This window comes from Mustelus asterias, chromosome 4 (genome assembly GCF_964213995.1).
Source record: "Mustelus asterias chromosome 4, sMusAst1.hap1.1, whole genome shotgun sequence".
Lineage (NCBI taxonomy): Eukaryota > Metazoa > Chordata > Chondrichthyes > Carcharhiniformes > Triakidae > Mustelus > Mustelus asterias.
The window spans coordinates 103,066,635-103,089,682 of NC_135804.1; the positions used below are offsets into that span (position 1 = coordinate 103,066,635).

The 23,048-nt window shown below is 42.9% G+C and overlaps 2 protein-coding genes across 2 annotated transcripts; both read right to left on the reverse strand.

Moving 5' to 3' along the window:
* Positions 1-332: 332 nt before the first annotated feature.
* LOC144492358 (claudin-2-like) lies at positions 333-1,040 on the reverse strand. Its single transcript, XM_078210355.1, has one exon. It carries the CDS (start codon positions 1,038-1,040, stop codon positions 333-335), a length of 708 nt encoding a protein of 235 aa, XP_078066481.1.
* A 6,372-nt stretch (positions 1,041-7,412) lies between these two features.
* LOC144492359 (claudin-2-like) lies at positions 7,413-8,120 on the reverse strand. The gene has a single exon (XM_078210357.1). The coding sequence runs from the start codon at positions 8,118-8,120 to the stop codon at positions 7,413-7,415; it is 708 nt and encodes a 235-aa protein (XP_078066483.1).
* Between the last annotated feature and the right edge of the window lie 14,928 nt (positions 8,121-23,048).

Sequence of the window (23,048 nt, forward strand, 5' to 3'; positions counted from 1 at the left end):
GCTAACTTCTCACTTACACTAAAGATATTTTTTAAGCTGATCAGGCCTCTTGAGTTCTCCATGTAAGAATAATTGCAGGAAAAGCAGGATCTTATGAATTGAAGGACTAATGATACTTTTAAGCTCCATTCTAACTAACCTGTTATACTGCAGTCCTGGTAAATTACCTTCTACAATTTTAAAAACAGTGAGATAGCTGAGTTATTTAGGGGAAAAGCACATAATCATCTGTATGCTATTATACAGGCAGATGGAATTCTTAATCTTTATAATTACTCCATAAATTAATTTCACTGTGATTCACACCCGACCAATCAATACACAATGTGAACCTACACATAACCAGTTAGATTGTAAGCGTTGAATTCCGATTTTGCTGCTTTTGAATGAACAGATGCAGCCGATGGTGCAGGAGCTGAACGGTTGGTTGCAGGATTCTGGTAGGATATTGGTCGTCTACCGTACGGCTCAATTCTCCTACCTATAAATGACAGCGACAGAATGACTCCTCCGATGACGGTCAGAATTGCGGCAACGACCCCGAGGTACAAGGACTCACCGATTTCAAACTTGAGGTCATCTGGAATTAGTGGGTCGTGGAAATTCAGAATCACTCCATTCATTGTCCACGCCACTGGCACCAAACCACTTAGCCCAGCTATGATAAATAGAACACCTCCAGTGCCAGCAATCTTGTCTTTTATTGGAGAATCCTTGGCGCACACAGTGCATTTCATGCCAACCACGGAGATTGTTATAGCAAGCAATGAGAGAGCAACTGAGATGACCATCATGGCACGGGCAGTTTGGAGATCTGCTGGCAGTTCCAGGACAGAGTTGTAAGTATCACATTGGAAGATGCCGGTGCTGAACATGGCACATGCCCACCACAACCCTTTCATATAGACAATAGCGGTTACCACATTGGCTCCAATGTGTGCGGTGATCCTCCAGTGGGGCATAATAGTAGCTGATAACGTCCCAACCATGCCGATTATGCACACGATCAAGGCTACCAATTGCATGGCAAAGTTAGCCATCGTGAAACTCAAAAGCTTTTACTCAAAAATAGATCTTGCATCCACACAGCATGCTTCCAACACAAAATTCTGCTTCAAATGCCTGCTACTTCTGTTAGTCACCTGGCTTCGTGTGTTTATCTGAAACCATAAAAATTAAAGTTTTATTGAAACTGCTGAAGAAGTAACCTTGGCTTCTTAACTACCCGCAGCAACGAAGCTTAGCAAATAAGAATTTTTCTTTATTGATCCTCCATAAAGTGTAGACTTGGGGCTGGATTCTTCAACTGGGATTCCCCAGTTCTGCTGCAGTGAACGGAGATTTGGCTGAGTGCTAAATTATCTGTTCGCATTGGCAGCTGCGGCAGGGCATGAACGGCTGGAGAATTCCAGACTTGGTGGTTCAGTTCATATACCTTTCACAGGTTTGCTGTCTTTGAAATCTCCAGTTCACAAATGTCCTGCCCTCTGTTGTTCCTTGATCTGCACTCTCATCCTGTGGATATAAAGGTTAGCAATAAGCTGTCACATCCATCCAGGCCAGCCCGGGACACCTCTGCCACATGCGGCATTCTTCCCTGCATGTACATCAGGCAAGTGACAGCCAGCATGTTTGCAAGATGTGACATTTTCATCACAGTTATTGTGGAAAACAGACATCAGATGTTCAGAACTTGCAGCTTTCACTGGACTCATGAACATTATAAATAGGAGAAAGAGTATACAAGCTTCACTCATGTCCAACTGGAATAGGCATCAGCTAGTGAACCACAGAAGAACCAGAGGACCATAGAATCCCTACGATGTAGAAGGAGTCCATTCAGCTCATCAATTCTGTACCAACTTCCAAAAGAAGTTCTTACCCAGGTACCCCCTCCCCCTGGCCTGTTATACAGGCTCATGGCCACAAAGCAGCCTACAGGATCTACTCCAGTAATATAGCATGGAAAATGTTAAAGGGACCATGCACTAAAATACTAGCCACACTGAACAACTACATTTTAAGAGGGATATCTCAGCACCAATGGACAAAGCAGGTGCAGCAGACACTTTGTCCATTTGCATCTGAAAATTAGAAACACTTCAAGTGTTTCTACAAGGGACCCCCAGTTTATATATATTCTGAAGCTGAATGGGTCTTCAGCACTCTTAAGATCCCAATGTGCTAAGTGTTGCATACAGGCATTGAGCTCATTGAGCACAAAGTCAATCTTAAAATTCAGTGCCAAATGATGAGTCATCCCGACAGCTAATCGCTGTAATGATTTAGATAACTGCTACATGATTACAAGTAATAGCAGCATATGAGTGAGGTAATCTGGATAAGGTCACTCTCTCATAATTTGGGTGAGGCCAAGTTACCCATAATCTGTTTGATTTAGGTTCGTCGATATGGCTGATGGTAGTGGCAGCATACCTGACTATGGTTGGCAGCCCTGTAGATTTAATTAATTCATCCACTCACAATAAATGTCTCGGGAACTCCAACCCGGAGTCTATCCGACTGAAGGAAACAGCACAAGAATCCAGTCCATGATTCAATGTAGGGTGGGCTGCCTGGAAACCTATCCCGGATCTATCAGCACTGGAAAGAGAAGCAGATTCAGTGAACCTGCATCAACTTCAATTTAAGTCACCTCTGATACGCGTACAAATAACCCAAATGTAACACATAAAAAACGGTTTGAATATTTTATTGCAATCAGTAAAATATTGTTGATCACAATTGCTCATTCTCACTGTTTACATTTTTAATAATGTTATTCTCTTAACAAAAGTGTTAGAACGTGAAAAATGTAAAAATTACAAAGCACATTGGTTACACATTACAACACAACCTGATAATCAAACTAACAGCAACAATCGGATATTCCATAGTTTTAAGAGGAAATGTTTTTTGTCCACTTTAAAATGTTCCTGAGTTAATAGCTTGAAGTTTCTTTGCTTTTGCCTAGAAAAAGGAACATTATGATTTTCAATATTTCAAATCATATTTTATGATAACTAGTTTAGAACTCAGAATAAATTGGGGTAACCCATTGGTGATTTTGCACTGAGAAGTTTTGAAGATGATAGTCATGGACTCATCCAGATACTGTTTTGTTTCCTTGTTTTGGCAGCGCAGCAAAAGGTCACTAGATTAGTTGCTGGGATGAGTGGATTGTCAGATGTTGAGGGGCTGAGTAAATTGACTTTATATTCTTTGGCGTTGAAAAGAGTAAAAAGTGATCTCATTGAAAGTTACAAGATTCTGAAGGGGCATGACAGCATAGACACCATAAGGTTGTTTCCCTGACTGGGGAATCTAGAATATGGGGACACAATCTCTGGCTCAGGGGCTGATCATTTGCAACTGAGATGGGAAGAAATTTCTTCACTCTAAGGGTTGCAATATGTTTTGGAATTCTCTACCCAGAGGAGCGTGGATGCTTCATCGGTGAATGTATTCAAGGCTGGGAAGGACAGATGTTTGGAACAAATGTTTAGGGAACAAAGGAACATAGAGCAGGCAGAAAAGTGGAGTTGAAGCCAAAGATCAGCCACAATCGTCTCAAATGATGGAACAGGTAAGGTCTTTTCCTGTTCCTATTGCTAATGTTCTTATGTTTCCCGAAGGAATTGATCGTAAGTATTCAGTGTGGGATTTGTTGTCAGCAGGTGTTTAAAAAATATTCATGTGCACAATTTTAAAAATTAATTTGCGGGATGTGGGCATCGCTGGCTGGGCCAGCATTTCTTGTCCATCCCTAACTAGCCTCCATTTCAGAGGGCATTTGAGAGCCAATCACATTACTGTGGATCTGGAGCCACATGTTAGCCAGGCCAGGTAAGGATAGCAGGTTTCTTTCCGTCAAGGATATTGGTGAACCAGATCTTTTTTTACGACAATGCTTTCCAGAATTTTTTAAAAATGGAATTTAAATTTCGCCATCAGCCATTGTGGGATTCGAGCCTGGGTTCTCAGGTCTTGCTGGGACTCTGGATTACTAGTTTATTGACAATACCACTACATCGCAGCCTCCCCCATGATACTTGGTAAAAGTTATTTTAATTCTACTTGACAATTCTACTTTTCTAGAACTACCCCACTAAACAGAGGACATGTCAACCTCTGAGCTCCAGAACCCTGGAGTTTGGAGATGGCACTCTCTTGGTAAGGTGAGGATTCCATATCTGCTGCTGGATTGTAGTTTACAGAGACAGTATTAAAGTACTTTTTTGATGTATAAGAACCACATAATGTCTAAATTAGATTGAGCCATAACATGCTGTTTTTTTCTGATATATTGTAGTGGATTGAACTGAAGGCAATTGGGTTATAGCAAGATGTTACTGATTGAGTAGTCAACTCATATCACTGTGACATGGAAATTCCAGTGAACAAAGTGGGTCCAGTCTCTCAATGTAGAATATAAGTAACATAATGGATGCCCCGGGAAGATTAATGCTTGCCTTTTCATCACCACAGATCACATAAAGATTGAATGATTTATGATGTTTCATTCCAATCTATGGACACATTGTTGCTTCAATACTTAAATTTATAAGTTTAATCAACTTCTTAGTTTTAAAATAAAAACATATATCAATTACTATCTGCCCTTCAATGAAGATTTTAGGCTGGCATGCAAATTTCAATTAAACAAGGACTCTCCAATATTTCACCCAGATGACTATTTCTCACGTGTGATTCTAAGCAATAAACATTGCCAGACTATACAAGTGTAACAGCGTCACCTGTCTTCCCCCTGTACGCGCACAGATGCTGTTTCATAAAAGAGAAAAATTGGATGCCAATCATGGACATGAGTCCAGCTGAGTTTTTCTCAGATAAATTTTCCATATTGTCACCCTGGCTGAGACCGGCTAAACCTACAGAGCAAGGATTGAACCTGATGGCCTGTGTGACTTACGATTGTACAAGCAGTTCAATCACACACTATTTCTCCAATGCCACTTTTGTTACCTGAGTACTGTTTAATATTGTGATAAAATACAACAGTTATACATAAAATTGCTTGACTGGACTGCTTTCAAATAAGAAATCATTTTATTGAACAGTATACAAAGAATATCGTAAGTAGTGAATTCAAAAACTTAATGTTCCATTACGGCATTCTGATATTATGTAATTTAAAAGATGAGTAATATTGTCACAATATGAGTCTATTTTTGATTGTAAACTATACAAAGCACTTTAAGAATTCCCATGAGGATACCTTTGTTGAAATATCTATCTACGCAGATTAATTAAGGTGGGATTTTGGTTGTCACAGATTGTAAGATCATTAGATGCTTGAATTTTGAAAACATAATCAAAGCATTATTTGAAATTAACCAAACTGTAGCATTTGGTTCTGGGACAGGTAGCACTGGGTAACTTGGGTAGGTAGGGTAGGAAAATCTAGTAGGGAACTGTTACATTGGCTTCCAGCATTTGACAACACTTCCAGGACTTCAGAAGTGAAGCAGAGTGTATAATACATTAAACTTCATGGATGAAAATAGTGTATATAACATTGGAATGTTAAACAAACAGGGTAAATGTTGTGCATTAAAATTCAGCCAAGAACTTGGCAACAGGGAGTATCAATTTAATTTAGCAAGAGCATGTTTAAATAGGCAGTTGATAAAGACAGTTGCTGAAATGTTAGTTATTTACAGCAATCTCCTCCATCAGGTAGGAGAAGATATTCCATTGAGGACATTCAAAATGAAGCTGCTGGCTAGAAAGGGAACTTTATTAAACTAGAATGATTAGCTTTAATGGGTCAAATAGGTTTTCTTTTAATCTTGGTTCCTTCCAAAAATAAGCAAATCCTATCTCATGAAGACATTTGAAAAAAAAGTATTTCAAAATTGTCATGAAATATCTTCTACCGGATTTAGGAGATTGCTGTAAACAACTAATATTTTAGCAACTGCCTTTATCAACTGCCTACTTAAAACTGCTTTCGTTAATTAAATTGATACTTTCATATGATGGTAAAAAAAAATTATAATACAAGTGGCCTTAAACTGTTGAGTGGAGCAATGAACTGTCTCCAACAACAGAAGTTAGCAAATAGATAAATGTGTTCCATGGCCCGAGACTCATGGCCATAATCACAGAACTATCCTCATCTTCTACATGGAGCAGTTGACCATATCTTCCTTGCCCTTTGCAGGCTAGATCGAGCATTGCCCACTGCCTTCAAGGGATGTGGAAGTCATTGACTTCTGCTCTTGGCTCAGTGATGAGATGTTAGTTCTCAATGCTACATGCAAACATTTTACATATGTTGATTAGACAGGCATGGGTAGGGTTTTAGTAACCACACAGTGGCAGCTTTGGAGGTGGTGAGAGGGGTGAGAATTTGTAGAATAGCACATTGTGTCAGGCAACTAATGTGTTTCTGTTTTCGGCTGATTTTTGCCACAATGGAAGTGGCTACCAGTTGGCAGCAGCAGCTAGTCACTTAATGGCAATCAATTGACCACTTTGGCCAAGTTTGGGAATTCTTCGGGGATCCCACCAGCAGTGACGTGTCCCACAGCCTGGGTAAAGACTGGCAGGTCCCTGTAATTAGCTAGCCTGCTGCATGCCATTGGTGGCCAATGAGGCTTCCTTTATTTATCCCTGCCCCTCCACAGTGATAGCCTGGCAGCTATCATAAATAATTTTTAAAATTTCACACGTCTTCATAGAGTGCCCCTGTCTCTCCCAGTGGAGCTGCAAGCAGGACAATTCTGTGGCCCCTCCCAGTAGGCCATGAGTACCTAGCCCGCCTGGCATCCTTAATTCAATGACACTAATGGAGACAGCTTCATAATTGACCTTCTCCAGTTAGATTGCAGAAGTTGGCAGCCAAGCTTCACCTTGGGAAGTGGGACCTGCTTTTGACCCTGTCAGAATCCTCTAAGCACCACCTCCCCACCCCCATAAAGGTAAATCTAAAAGCCATTGTTTTTACTTGAAAAATGAAATGAAATTCAATCCAAGACTAACTTTTCACTTACACTAAGGATGTTTCTCAGTTAATCAGGACTCCTGAGCTATTAGCCACCAGTTCTCCATGTAAAAATAATTGCAGGAAAAGCAGGATCTAATGAATTGAAGGAAGAATGATACTTTCAAGCTCCATGGTAAATTACCTTCTACAATTTTAAAAACAGTGAGATAGCGGAGTTATTTAGTGAAAAAGCACATAATCATCTGTATGCTATATGGGCGCACGGAATTTTTAATCTTTATCATGCAGAGGTCTTCACAACTAAATTATGTAAATTCCTCAAAGAGAGGCATCATATTACAAATAATCCTTAATAAAGATTAAAGAGTAATCTTTATAATTACTCCATAAATTAATTCCACTGTGATCCGCACACTACCAATCAATACACAATTTGAACCTACACGTAACCAGTTAGATTGTAAGCGTTGAATTCCGATTTTGCTGCTTTTGAATGAACAGATGCAGCCGATGGTGCAGGAGCTGAACGGTTGGTTGCAGGATTCTGGTAGGATATTGGTCGTCTACTGTACGGCTCAATTCTCCTACCTATAAATGACAGCGACAGAATGACTCCTCCGATGACGGTCAGCATTGCGGCAACGACCCCGAGGTACAAGGACTCACCGATTTCAAACTTGAGGTCACCTGGAATTAGCGGGTTGTGGAAATTCAGAATCACTCCATTCATTGTCCACGCCACTGGCACCAAACCACTTAGCCCAGCTATGATAAATAGAACACCTCCAGTGCCAGCAATCTTGTCTTTTATTGGAGAATCCTTGGCGCACACAGTGCATTTCATGCCAACCACAGAGATTGTTATAGCAAGCAATGAGAGAGCAACTGAGATGACCATCATGGCACGGGCAGTTTGGAGATCTGCTGGCAGTTCCAGGACAGAGTTGTAGGTTTCACATTGGAAGACGCCGGTGCTGAACATGGCACATGCCCACCACAACCCCTTCATATAGACAATAGCGGTTACCACATTGGCTCCAATATGTGCGGTGATCCTCCAGTGGGGCATAATAGTAGCTGATAACGTCCCAACCATGCCGATTATGCACACGATCAAGGCTACCAATTGCATGGCAAAGTTAGCCATCGTGAAACTCAAAAGCTTTTACTCAAAAATAGATCTTGCATCCACACAGCATGCTTCCAAAACAAAATTCTGCTTCAATTGCCCGTTACTCCTGTTAGTCACCTGGCTTAATGTGTTTATCTGAAACCATAAAGATTAAAGTTTTACTGCTAACTGCTGAAGAAATGACCTTGGCCTCTTAATTACCAGCAGCAACTAAGCTTAGCAAATAATAATTTTTCTTTATTGATCCTCTACCAAGCGCAGACTTCATTTCCCTTTCAAAGAAGAAAATCTTAAAAGTATTGTTTGCATTTTATTATGGTGAGGCGAGCAGTACCACATTTAACTTTACTTTAGCTATCCTCATGGTAATGATCACATAGGATACCATAGTCTGAGGTGTTTGCTGTCCATTTACATAAGACAATTTGCATTCAGCATTTCAACAAGTGGATTCCAGTTATGTTCAAAAGACATCAAAGATCACAACATTTCGAACATAGGAAAACTGAATTCAAAATTGCAAAACATCACTAAATATTCACTCCTTCCCCCAAGAGAAGCTGGCGCACACTGGTGGCTCCATCTTTCAGATGAGATGTTATACTAAGGTGCATACCGCTGTTTATGGTTCACACAACTTTCCTCCCTTCATTTCTTTCAGCATAATATTTTATTTTCTTTATTCCTATTCTCACTGCTCCTTAAATGCCAATCCATGTGCTGGGTGCCCAGACTGCTTGCCAGCCAAGAGAGTTTAAATTGCAGCTTGCTGCATTATGTGGCTCTCAGATAGTTTCTAGCAATGTGGGGAGAAGCAATTGGGTCGAATGAGGGCAATCAGGTTGGGAGTCAACTGGGGTCAGTGACTGCCTTTGGCAACAGAGCAGAGCTGGGAGGAGCACTGCTGCAAAATCAGTTAATTGTTTCAATAAATTCTACCTTTTTTACTGGCGGTCTGCAGCTATAAGGTCACATCAGGACAATATGCTCATGAATGTTGTGATCCACATACCTGGCCATTATTCCTAAGCTGTCTGTGGAGGCACCACCAGGCACAAGCAGCTCATCCATGCAACGTAAATTAGGCACAGCTTAGAGCCAGACTTGGAACTCTTGATTTGAGCATATCGATAGTTCCAAATCTGATCAGGAAAATGTCTGACTCCTGCATCTACATTCTCCATTTTGATGAATATCTTCATGGGTTACATTTTTCTTCCTTCAGGAGATTCATCATTGGTTGCCTCTTCTTTAACATTTCAATGCTGTCCACTGGTGCCATCACCATAAGCAAGCAGGCACGTTACACCAAAGGCTCCCACTGTGCACTCTGATTCAAACTGTGATTGCATTCATGTTGCTTTTCTTAGCCTGATATTAAGAGCTGTAGAAGTTGTGTTTTCCTTTAATGTTAATGAAACTGAAGCCATCACCTTTGGCTAAGAATAGTACCTGCTTTTGACCTGAACACTATAACCACTACAGCTGCCAACTCATCTAAGGGTCTTCTTCAATATTCTTCAATGTTCTATCAAAATGCTCTTCTTTCAGCCTTAAACTTTATCTGTCTTCGTTCTATTTCTACCCTGCTATTGCAGAGACTTGGGTAAAATCTGTCTCTTCATTGCAGCATTCTATCAAGTTCTATTTGCTTCCTGTCATCTGTCCTATTGATTACAAGATCCATCTCCCCATTTTCAAATCTATCCAGGATCATTTCTGACACTAGTTATATGGGGCAAAATCTTACGAGAATTGGGCCGAGTTTCAGAGTGGTGAGGAAACTGGTGTTGAACTCTCATGTTTCACTAGCCAGTTTTCTCTCCAGATCCCTTTCACTGCAAAAAAAAAGTGAACACGGTTTGTGTTGTCACTCTGGTAGGCGGGGACTCCTAGAGCCCGGAGCCTGCTCCACTGAGATCGGGACGCCCTTTTTAAAGGGTGCTCCTATCACAGAAATAAATATTAATCTCACCACCCCCCCCCCCCCCCCCACTTCCCCCACACCACGGAACTATCTGTGGCTTTCCCCCACTTCCCGGTCATCCCCAGCTGGCCAACCTGTGCCACTGGGCTTTACCAGAGCATTGCCTGGCCATGCCTCGCTCCCTCAGGGACTATACTGATCTTTCTGCCCCTAGAGGAATCCCCCCAACAGGTACATGTCTGATGAACCTATTGTAAATCTCACTGGTTTTCCTTATTGCAATAAAATAGGCCATTCCAGACCTGGGTGCAGGAGATTGAGAGGAAAGAGCATTGGTCTAATAGTGGTCCATATGAGCTCTGATGGGTGGTGCAGCAGAGAAAAATACCCATTGGAGGGTATGGCAGCATGTGTGACTGAGCTAGATAAACTCCTCGAGGGCTTCTGGAGTTTTGTCATTTCAGGAAGTGTCCCCACACCCATCCCAAAGTGTGAGCAAGTCCATTTTACAGCTCCAGGACATACGGATGACTCAATCCTTAGTGTTGGAGTTTGCACATTCTCCCCGTGTCTGCGTGGGTTTCCTCCCGGTGCTCCGGTTTCCTCCCACAGTCCAAAGATGTGCGGGTTAGGTCGATTGGCCATGCTAAATTACCCCTTAGTGTTAGGAGGACTGGCTAGGGTAAATGCATGGGGTTATGAGGATAGGGCCTGGGTGGGATAGTGGTCGGTGCAGACTCAATGGGCCGAATGGCCTCCTTCTGCACTGCAGGGATTCTATGAGTCTATGATTCTAAGAAATTTAAACTACCCCCTGATTTCTCCCTGAAAGCCAAAGCCCTAATCAGTGGTGTAGGAGGAGGATCTGTGCTTCTACCATCCATTACCTAGAGTGTGACTTTTTTTAGGCCCTGTCACAGTAGGAATTATCCCTGGGTTACCAGTAGCAGGAATTGATTTCCTCTTTGGAAGCTATTTGGCTGGCAGCATTGTGTTGTCCAGCAAAAGAACAGATGCCAACGTCAGTCAGCAGGAATCTGCAGGAGAGCAGAAATCTGGGGAAGGTCCAGTATACCAAGGCTGAAGCCAGGGCAGTAAAGTTAAAAGAGATCCTGGAAAAGTCACTACATCCTGTAATAGATTCACAGAATGTCCCAGAATTAAATTGGGACCACTGATGTCCAAGAGCAGGGAAAGAGATAGCAAGGGAGATGCCCCACATAGTTGAAGAGCCGGAAGATAGGCAGGCTATTTAAACCAGGAAAAGAAAAGGTTAAGGACTTGCTTAAGTATGGCTAGCAGAAGCCTTCTTTCTGACATTAAATAGGGACAAAGGGATGAGCAGATAGGGAGTTAAGGTTCTTTCCCCAGTTGAAAAACCACAAAGATGTGTAGCTGAAACTCCACTTGAGGGGAATGGTGTTCCAAGGCACATGGAACAAATTAGAAGAGTGCTGCCTCTGAAGTCTAAATCCCCAGCTCGGAAGTCATGGATTCACCTGGTAGCTTTATGGCGAATTTAAATCTGTACTTCCTGTCATCTATTCCGTTGAGAACAAGTTCTCAAATTGGTCCAGAAAGGGGAAGGTGATACCCTACTTAGTGGAAAAGCCACCAGGAGGTACAGAGAGAGGTGACCATCCACCAGAGGGCAGTAGCATCCCAGAAGGCACAGAGCCTTCCACCCAACCAGCCAGCAGAAGGTTCCCAACCAGATTGTCAAAATTTCCAGAACACTCACCCACAGTGCTCCAACAGCCTTATAAATAAGTTAATGTCACTTACAGGAATTTCTATTGAAAGGAGCACATTTCTTAGAATCATAGACTCATAGAATCCTACAGTGTAAAAGGAGGCCATTCAGTCCATTCAGTCTGCACCAACCACAATTCCTCCCAGGCCCTATCCCCATAACCCCATGCATTTACCCTGCTAATTCCCCTGACACTAAGGGGCAATTTAGCATGACCAATCCACCTAACCCGCACATCTTTGGACTGTGGGAGGAAACTGGAGCACCCAGAGGAAATCCACGCAGACACGTGCAAACTCCACACAGACAGTTACCCAAACTGGGAATCGAACCCAGGTCCCAGGCCCTGTGAGGCAGCAGTGTTAACCACTGTGCCTCCGTGCCGCCCTAACAAGAGGATTTTGTCCAATGAACAATTTTTACTCTCTTTCAGCTTAGTCTGAATATTTGTCAGGATTTTCTTCCTCTCCTGAGCTACTGAGGTGTTCTGTAACCTGGCCGAGCAAAGGAATTTCTAATCACTAATATCCACAATAAAGAATAAAGATGAGCATTGGTTTCCCTGGGTGAATTTCTCTGTATGCAATGTTGGCACTCTTGAAGAATGGTGTGGTCAACCCACCACTATCTCCTGTATAGGTTTAAACACCCAGCACTGCTTACAAGGGCAAAAGTGAGGGACTGAATCTTCACAGATAAATTCACTAAGGAAGCTCTCTAGATGATCTGTGCAACTGTCCATAACCAGTTTGTGGTTTCGGTCAAGGGCTGGATTGTTTAAAGGGCCAGGATCCAGATTGGAGGCAGGTAACCGCTACTGGCCCCCTGCTGTTTGCTGCCAGGCTCGCACCACCACCACCACCGCCTCCCCCCCACCCCCCACCCCCCCCCCCCCCCCCCCCCCCACCCCCACCCGAAGCATTTTCAATAGACTGCTCTGCGACAAATCGGCTGTTTGTGGGAAAGTGACAGCTAGCTTACAGAGGCCAACTGTAGTAAATTAATGGGTCTTTTGAGCCCCATTTATGCAGGCTGACCACATGGTAGGCTGAGGAGAGAGTGTGGAGCTGGAGGGTGCTGTAGGAACAGAGGATCAGAAGTAGGCCATTCAGCCCATCTGGCCAGTTCTGCCACTCAGTTTTGATTATTTACCTCAATGCCACTTTCCCATATGATCTCCTTATCACTTGATGTCATTAGTTTCCAGAAACCTATCAATTTCTTTCTTGAACATGACTGAGCTTCCACAATCCTCTGGAGTAGTGAATTCCAAAGATTCACCATATACCCCTCGGGTGTCTATGGATCACATGAAGGACCACCCCCATCAGACCCATTATGGCCGCCCGGCCACAACTAAGGCCATTGGGCATTGTCTGTAGAGGTTGCCCCTCCAGGATCTTGGCCAGGCAGCTGTTCATTTTTCAAAAAGAAAATGACCTTACTTCACTTGTCTCTTGGAGTCTCCATGTTCACATAGGCAGCTCCCACTTTGGCTAGTGGGGCTGCTGATCTTTGAATGCTGGAGGGCCCCATTCTGCCAGCACTGAGCATCCACCCACCATCCCAGATTGGTCAGGAAACCTTTTCCCTGGCCTTTATTGGTGGATCATTGAACCTGCTGTAGGCATACCTGGAGCTCACCATTCTGGATAAAAATTCTGGATAAAAACCTCCTTTCAAGAGTGTCAGTTGTGCCATCCTGTTTAACCCCTGCCTAACAATTCCTCAAGAGGTCAGCTAGCCATTGTTGGAACAGCCCCTATCTATCCTAATAAATCCTTAGGCAGGATTTGTGTCTGCTGCTGAGGTGCTGGCAGGGGTGGGCAGGGCCCAAAAATACTGATGCCAGCGACATGTGGGCAGGGTCCAAAAATACCGATGCCACATGCTGAATTCATGGCACTGTTTCAATGCTTGCCATTTTGGCGGGCAGAGCTAACGGTCTGGGGGCATGGGTTCAAATCCCACCATGGTGTTTAAAATCAATTACTAAATTGCTGGAATTAAAAACTAGACTCAGTAATGGTGACCAGAAAATCATTGTTGAATGTCTTAAAAACCTATCTGGTTCACTAATGGCCTATGGGAAAGAAAATCTGCTGTCTGGTTTACACATGCCTACAGTAATGTGGTTAACTATTAACTGCCCTCTGAAATAGCCTAGTAAGTCACTCAGTTGCGTCAGTGGTTCAAGAAGGCAGTTCAAAATCACCTTCTCAAAGCTACCCACATGCTGTGAATGAATAAAGAAAAGCAGCAGCTCACTTGCACACAGCAAATTCTGAGAGGCAACCAAGTGATAATCACCTAATATCTTGCTTGTGTAATATTCACTAAAGGATGAATATTGGTCAGGACACCAGCAATAACAACTCTCCTCTTCTTCAAATGTGTCATAGGATCTTTTACACCTACTTCAGGGGGCAGACTGGGCCTTAGTTTAACATCATCTGAAAGACAGCAACAGTGTCAGCCTTGATTTTAGTGCTCGGATCCTGGGGTACGGCTCGAATCCAAAAAATTCTAGCACAAAGGTAAGAATCGACCAGCTGAACCACAGTGACATTTTCATTGAAATAAAGTATTGACACAGCCAAGCCTCCATGGTGGAGAATAGCTTGCTGAAAGTCTACCCATTTACCTTATTTTCTAAAGTGAGTATTGAATTTCTTGTTTTACTAAAGTAACTTGACTAAAAAGTCCTCAAGTCAGGGATAAGTGAGAAAACCTTCATGGAAATTAGGCTTTAATTAAAACAATACACTACAACTTGCTTTAATACAAGCTATGTCTAGATATATAGGAATACATGTGTTGATGCTAAGATATCTTAAGTAGTCACCTCATAAACTTATTCTCAATAGTTTCACCTCAAATATAATGGTAAACAGTATTTCATTAAAGTTTATATTTTTCTTCACCTCTCAGTTAATCCCCACATCTTATTTACTGAACTTTGCTGCTTAATTTCCCTAATTACCAGGCAAGTGTAGGGGAACAGTCTCAGCCCCATTCTTTATTTTGCCTTTCATTGGATTTGAACTTGTGTTCAAATTAAGCGTAAACTTTTGTGTAGAATCATAGAATCCTACAATGCAGAAGGAGGCCATTCGGCCCTTTGAGTCTGCACCAACCACAATCCCACCCAGGCTGTATCCCCATAACCCCATGCATTTACCCTAGCTAGTCCCCCTGACACTAAGGGGCAATTTAGCATGGCCAATCCACCTAACTCTTTGGACTGTGGGAGGAAACCGGAGCACCCGGAGGAAACCCACGCAGACACAGGGAGAATGTGCAAACTCCACACAGTGACTCAAGCCGGGAATCGAACCCGAGTCCCTGGCGCTGTGAGGCAGTAGTGTTAACCACTGTGCCACCGTGTCATAAATGTGGTGTTTTAAGTTGGAGGCAATTTGAAATTGTACATCCAATCAAACATGCCCCAGCCTGCTGTGGTCCAATCAGCTGTGGAAGCTGAAGTCTCTTTTGTTTTCATCCACTATTCTAGGTGATACATAAATGTTTTAATCCAGTCTAGGTCAGCATTTGTTTCTCATCCCTAATTGCCCTTGAGAAGATGGTGAGCCGCTTCTGTGCCTTTCTGAGCCACTACTGTCCATCTGGTGTAGGTACACTTGCTGTGCTGTTAGGAAAGGAGTTCCAGGGTTTTGACCCAGCAACAGTAAAGGAATGACAATAAAGTTTTAAGTCAGGGTAATGTATGACTTGGAAGGGATCTTACAGATGATGGGGTTCCCATGTGTCTGCTGTCTTTGTCTTTCTAGGTGGTAGAAGTTCCAGTTTGAAAAGTTCTTTGAAAGGAGGTTTGGGAAGCTCCTGCAGTGCATTTTGTAGATGGTACACACTGTTGCCATTGTGTGATGGTGGCGGAGGGAGTGAATGTTTAAGGTGGTGGATGGGGTGCCAAACAAGTGGGCTACTTTGTCTTGGATGGTGTCAAGCTTCTTGAATGTTGTTGGAGATGCACTAATTCAGGCAAGTGGAGAGCATTCCATCACATTCCTTACTTGTGCCTTGTAGATGGTTGACAGGCTTTGGGGAGTCAGGAGATGAGTTACATGTTGCAGAATCCTCAGCCTCTGACCTGCTCCTGTAGCCACAGTATTTGTATGGCTGGTCCAGTTACTCAGGACTATTTCCAGGACCACCCATCAGAAGAACTTAAATGGCTGTAGAGCACTTGAGATGTACAAGTGGTCAAGAAAGTGGCTTCATTGCAATGTTAATGTAAGCCTACTTGTGACTAATAAATAAACTTTACTTAACTTTATATGAATGCAAGTCTTTCTTCTAGTTAATTTGACCCATTGAAATGCATTCATCCAATCATGTCACAGTTTCTGAAATTATTCCAAGGATTTTATTTTTAACCACCCAAAATTGGTGCTTACTCAGATTATGAATGGCTTTTTGCATGAAACTGTCATTCTTGATATCCCTTCTAAAGTGTCCCTTTGCCAGGTTCCGTCTCTGTGCCCCTATCCAGCATTTCCAGTCTGCAACTCGATGGTCTCTCATTATTGAAAAACTAATGCAAACCTGTACAACGTTATGGATTATGCAGTTTGTTGCTCCTCGATACTTTAGCTTACAACATTCCAAGTAAAATTATCCTTCATTCTAAATATATTGACACTAGTTTACTGTTAGATCATGGACAAAAAAGAGAACAAGCTTCGCTTACCTCATGACGGATCTCAGTAAGGAAATTGAAATTCAAAAAGCTGGACAGCCATGGGTAATAACAAAACAGCAACTGAGGTCGACTGCCAAGATTATTCTGCTCGTTAGTAATTAGTACCTAACCAAAGTACTGTATTCAATATTATCTGTGCCTAAAAAAATTGAAAGTAAAGATTTCCTGAAGCACATTAGACAGGGAAGGATCAGAATTGTTGCAAGTTTAAATTGCTATGTGCTTTTAACTCCATGAATTTTAGCATGTAATTTTCTGATTTTTTAAAAATTACAAAATATTTGCCATTAGTGCATTAACTCATGATTAGTGGAGGCGATTGAAAATCCTTTCTTTATTTGTAGATCACGAATATTGCTTATCCTTCTAATCCCCTATTGTGCTCTATATACTGCAATACAGAATACACAAAAGTGAATAAAATATTTTAATACAAGCATATTTCACTTTGATTTGTTGCTCTATATTAATCACAGTCGTTGCAGACTGTTTTCCTGATATTAGCTGCTGTGAAAGCAAGTTTCTCTTCTTAATTGGCAATGTAAATAGTTTGGCAGGTAAAAGGTTAATTTATTGTGGTAAAGATGTTTTTCCTTAATCTCCCTCACATGCTCATGCAACAGAAACAAGTTTAGCTTCTTAATCGTATCAGCCAGAGTTTGCAAAGGAGGTTTGTCCACAAGTAACATTTTATTTATAGTACTTATTGCTCCATGCCAGTGATTCCACTCATACCCATTCAAAGGCAAATAGAAATTAGCAAAATAATATCTTCAATTATATTAGAAACAGAGAACATAGAAAAACTACAGCACAAAACAGGCCCTTCGGCCCCACAAGTTGTGCCGAATATATCCCTACCTTTTAGGCCGACCTATAACCCTCCATCCGATTAAGTCCCATGTACTCATCCAGGAGTCTCTTAAAAGACCCTATTGAGTTTGCCTCCACCACCACTGACGGCAGCCGATTCCACTCGTCCACCACCCTCTGTGTGAAAAACTGCCCCCTAACATCTCCCCTGTACCTACCCCCCCAGCACCTTAAACCTGTGTCCTCTCGTAGCAGCCATTTCCACCCTGGGAAAAAGCCTCTGAGAGTCCACCCGATCTATGCCTCTCAACATCTTATATACCTCTATTAGGTCCCCTCTCATCCTACGTCTCTCCAAGGAGAAAAGACCGAGCTCCCTCAGCCTATCCTCCTAAAGCATGCCACTCAATTCAGGCAACATCCTTGTAAATCTCCTCTGCACCCTTTCAATCATTTCCACATCCTTCCTGTCATGAGGTGACCAGAACTGAGCACAGTACTCCAAGTGGGGTCTGACGAGGGTCTTATATAGCTGCATCATTATCCCCGGATTTCTAAACTCAATCCCTTGATTGATAAAGGCCAGCACACCATACGCCTTCTTAACCTCCTCCACCCACAGGGCCGATTTTAGAGTCCTATGGACCCGGACCCCAAGGTCCTTCTGATCCTCCACAGTACTAAGAGTCTTTCCCTTTATATTGTACTCCTTCATCCCATTTGACCTGTCAAAATGGACCACTACGCATTTATCTGGGTTGAAGTCCATCTGCCACTTCTCCGCCCAGTCTTGCATCCTATCTATGTCCCTCTGTAACTTCTGACATCCCTCCAGACTATCCACAACCCCACCAACATTTGTGTCATCGGCAAACTTACCAATCCATCCCTCCACTTCCTCATCCAGGTCATTTATGAAAATGACAAACAGCAAGGGTCCCAGAACAGATCCCTGGGGCGCACCACTGGTGACCGACCTCCATTTAGAAAAAGACTCATCTATATCCACTCTCTGCCCCCTTTGGGCAAGCCAGTTCTGGATCCACAGGGCAGCAGCCCCTTGGATCCCATGCCCTCTCACTTTTTCTAGAAGCCTTGCATGGGGGACCTTATCGAACGCCTTGCTAAAATCCATATAAACCACATCTACCGCTTTCCCTTCGTCAATGTGTTTAATCACATTTTCGAAGAACTCCACCAGGCTCGTAAGGCACGATCTGCCTTTGACAAAGCCGTGCTGAGTATTCTTGAGCATACTAAACCTCTCTAAATGCTCATAAATCTTGTCCCTCAGGATCTTCTCCATCAGCTTACCAACCACTGAGGTTAGACTCACCGGTTGGTAATTTCCTGGGCTATCCCTATTCCCCTTCTTGAAAATAGGAACCACATCCGCAATCCTCCAATCCTCCGGCACCTCTCCCGTCTCCATTGACGACGCAAAGATCATCGCCAGAGGCTCTGCAATCTCTTCCCTCGCCTCCCACAGTAGCCTGGGGTACATCCCATCCGGACCCAGCGACTTATCTATCTTGATGCCATTCAAAGATTCCAGCACAACCTCTTTCTTAAAGTCCACATACTCAATCTTTTCAGTCCACCGCAAGCCCGCAGTACATCCACCCAGGTCCTTCTCCTCTGTGAAAACCGAGGCAAAATACTCATTAAGCACCTCTGCCATTTCTACTGGTTCCGTACAGACTTTCCCGCCATCACCTTTTATTGGCCCTATTCCTTCACGTCTCAACCTTTTACTCTTCACATATTTATAGAACGCCTTCTTCAGTTGAACCCCATCAAATTTAAACTACTCATTTGTCCTTCCACCAAATATATATATTATGTATTTTTCTCCTACATAAGTTACTCAACATTTTTCAGTTCACTTTAATAACTGTTTCTTTTGAAAGCCTGACCCCTGACCCTTTTAATCATACACTGAAAGGTGTAAACTACCAGCAAAGGAGGGCATCAACTACTGGTTTTCTTAACTGCTCCCCCCCCACCCCCCACTCCCCCAGCCACCCTCCCGCCCCCACCCCCCACGCCCCCCGCTCCCCGCACCCACGAGCAGGATATGTTGCAGGCTCCAAAGGTATCTCGTAACCTTTCAAGGCCACAAAAGGAATCAATGAGAATACACGGTTCCAACATTCACCACTGCTGTACGCATTGGGTTCCATTGGGCACAAAGGCACATCTGATGGGAATCCTGAAGCATCCTGGAAACACCCTCAAACACAATTCTAAATGCTACGAGGATGCACCAACTCCTCTCCCATCCCGTCCAGCCGCAGTTTGCTCTGCAGTTAAGTTCTGATGGATCCAGATGCTATCTCATTTCACCTCCCCAACATGAATTGCCATAGAATTGAGAGCTTTGATTGTTAAAGTATTTTACAAGGAGGTGTATTTGCAGGCGGTTCACATGGATTTTAGAAAAGCTTTTATTTTGAACCGTCATACATCAGAAGAGGTTTATTGCAAACAAAATAGGCAGGATTTTTGTCAGGTGATGGAGGTGGGAATAGGGTCAGGAATTACAAAAACTTAGACATTATTGCAGTAATTTTGAAATATCAGTGCCTTCCCAGCTCCATGCTATTTTTGCAGGTAAGGAAGGCTTTCGGTCACGAAACCGCGCGCATCTCTTCTGAAGTCACCTTTGTGAGCCCTATGGGAAGTTTTGATTCGTTCCTATCTGCTATTTTAAGGTGCTGATGCAGGTTTAGGAAGTTCAAAAAAGAATCCAACTCTTTGAAGAATTCATTGGATCAGCCTACTGAGGAGTCAGGAACATTCTAACAAGTGTTTAATGTTTTGACGTCAAATGTCACTAGTAGATGCGGTCTTGTAATGTAGATTTGTTTTAACCGCAGTGGTTCATCATGGGATTCTGTCCAGAAAAGATAAGTTGACCATTACAGTGACCAGCATTATTTAAGTTGAGATGCATTGGCGTGCTTTTCCCATACAGAAAAGTGCCATAATGCATTCAAAATCATAGAAAAATGGGCTGGGAAACTTTCCTGTTATGTTTTAGACTGAGACATAAATGTGCAGAGATCTTTACCTTTGAAAGAAAAATCCCTGCAGTTGAAAGTTAAAAACTATACATCTGCCCAACTCAATTAATGTTCCTTCTTTAGTTTTTCATGTAACGTGGACACCATTGGCAAACCCAGCATTTGTTGTCCCTTGAACTGAGTGACTTGTTAGGCCATTTCAGAGAACCATTAAGAATCAACCACATTACTGTGGACCTGAAGTCAAATGTAGGCCAGGTAATGACTGCAGATTTCCTTCCATAAAGTACATCAGTGAACCAGGTGAGATGAAAATCCAGACCAATGGCTCTTGGAATTACGTAAAAAGCATTTATATTGTTTGAGGAGGTTAGAAAGTTCAAGAGAAAGAGCAAGGATAGGGGATGGGGCCAGTGGGAGGGAACTTAATTTGCTTGGGAGACGTGAACACAAGCCCCTCTAAAGTGTTTTTTTCTCTTTAGATTATTTAATGGAATGTGAGCATGTCCATGAATAATTTAGCCACAGTTTCCCAGTGAACATACTGTGCATTAATGGAAGAGAGGGCACCTATCTGGCCGCACGCCAGCCCTGAATCAAGTGACCTTGTGCACCGATCAAAGTCAGCTATCCCAGGCCAACCAGCGATCCGTGGCGCTGGGGTAGTGTTAGAGGAAATTCTGATTTAGAGGTGTTCAGTCATAATCCCACAGATGGTAGCTTTATACCATTGGTTCCTCAGCCTAGCTCATACACCCAGATGTCTGAACCTACGGTTTCACTTGAATTGTGCAGGATTTGTTGCCCATTCCTAACTGCTCTGGAAAAGATGGAGGTGTGCTACCTTCTTGGACCACTGCTGTTGATGTAACAAAAACTGTATTGTTACGAAAGGATTTCCACGATTTTGACCAACAACAATGGAATGACAATATGGAGTTGGATTTTACAGGACATTCATTTGGAGCAAGAAAACAGCCTGTCCAGCCCACTACAATTTTAACAGTGATGAGAGAGGTGTCAGGTGGGACAAGACCTTATTGTGGTCCTTAAGTGATCAATTAATGTCCATTTAAACACTCCATCCTGCTGTCATTCCGGCATTACAGGGGGTGGGAGAGGCCTGCACCCAATGTGCAGCTTGGCAGCTTTATCTCTATGGGCTGCTGGCCAGTGGAAAAGGGGAGTGCCTCATTTCTGGGTCCCTGCTCCTGATTGGAAACTACTCCCTCCACCCAACTGTCCAACATGCCACCCCCTCACCGCGACCTTGCCCCCCCCTCCATTCACTCACTTCCCTTGCCAGTGCTTGATGAGGTTTTTTGTACTGACTGACTTGAGATCATTAATATATAGTTTTTTTGGCAACTATTTATTTATACTTAAAAAAGACTTCATGGTAAGCACATGGTTCTATTGATACAAATTATACTATGTCTTGCTCTGTTGGAGCATCTTGGACATTTGACCCTAATGTCATGCTTACATCATCATTAACATAGAATCCCTGCAGTGCAGAAGGAGGCCATTTGGCCCATTGAGTCTTCACCAACAACAATCCCATTCAGGCCCTATCCCCTAACCCCACATATTTACCCTGCTAATCCCTCTGGCACTAAGGGCCAATTTATCATGGCCAATCCTCCTAACTTGCACATCTTTAGAGTGTGTGAGGAAACTGGAGAACCCAAAGGAAACCCATGCAGACATGGGGAGAACGTACAAACTCCACACAGCTGCTTGGCCCAGCTGCAGTATCAGCCGTGGCCACCATTTCCAGTGATGCTGCCAGTGTTGCAAAGCTGCCAGCCTCTGATTGAACAGCAGCTCGATGAGGCAAGACTTTCTCCTGTGGACCAATGGAAGCCTCACCTTATTATAGTTAAAGGAACCATCAGCCAAAAAATTAAAATGAGACGAGCTGGCCAAGAAGAGATGGGCTTGTCCCTGGCAGCAATGCTGGAATGTAGGGAGCCTGTCCTCAACATTCAATCCAACCAATAGTTTATGTCAGGATGTTGTGTGGACTGGATGGGAAGTTGCACGTGATAATGTTCCCATGTGTTGCTGCCCTTGTCCTTCCAGGTTGTAGAGGCAGTAGGTGGGTTTGCAAGGTGCTGTCAAAGGAGGTTTGATAAGTTGCTGAAAGTCCCAAAAAATCAACGTCAGAGCTTCAGCAGCAAAGACTGTGAAGTGATAATCGTTCCTTTAGCTGTTGAATATTCTTTTAAGTAGTGCTTTAAATTGACATCTACAGCCTGTTTATTCTCAAACAGCTGGATGTTGTTGGGAAAGGACATTAGTTGAAGTACAAGCCACCAAAATGCCATGTAGCCGCTCTAATGAGGGCCAGTAAACATTTTAAAGTGGCAATCAGGGTGAAGGAAGTAAGAGAATAGGATGTCAAGTCATCCTAGAAGAGCTACAAAAATTAATCAAAAAACCTGGTCATCAAGACAGATTAAAAAGGCTTTTATAGGTGGACAGTCAAATAACGAAGCGGTGGAGATTTGGAGAGAGAGTTTCAGAGAATAGGGTCAATCCAGAAAGCACCACTACCAATGGGAAGGAATATGTAGAGAAGGTCAGTCATACAAAGACTATATGAAAGACCTAAAGTTGCAAGGTTATGAAGGGACTTGAATATGTTGGAGAAAATGTGTGTGTCAATGAACATAGGCAAGTTGAATTTTTGTGTTGG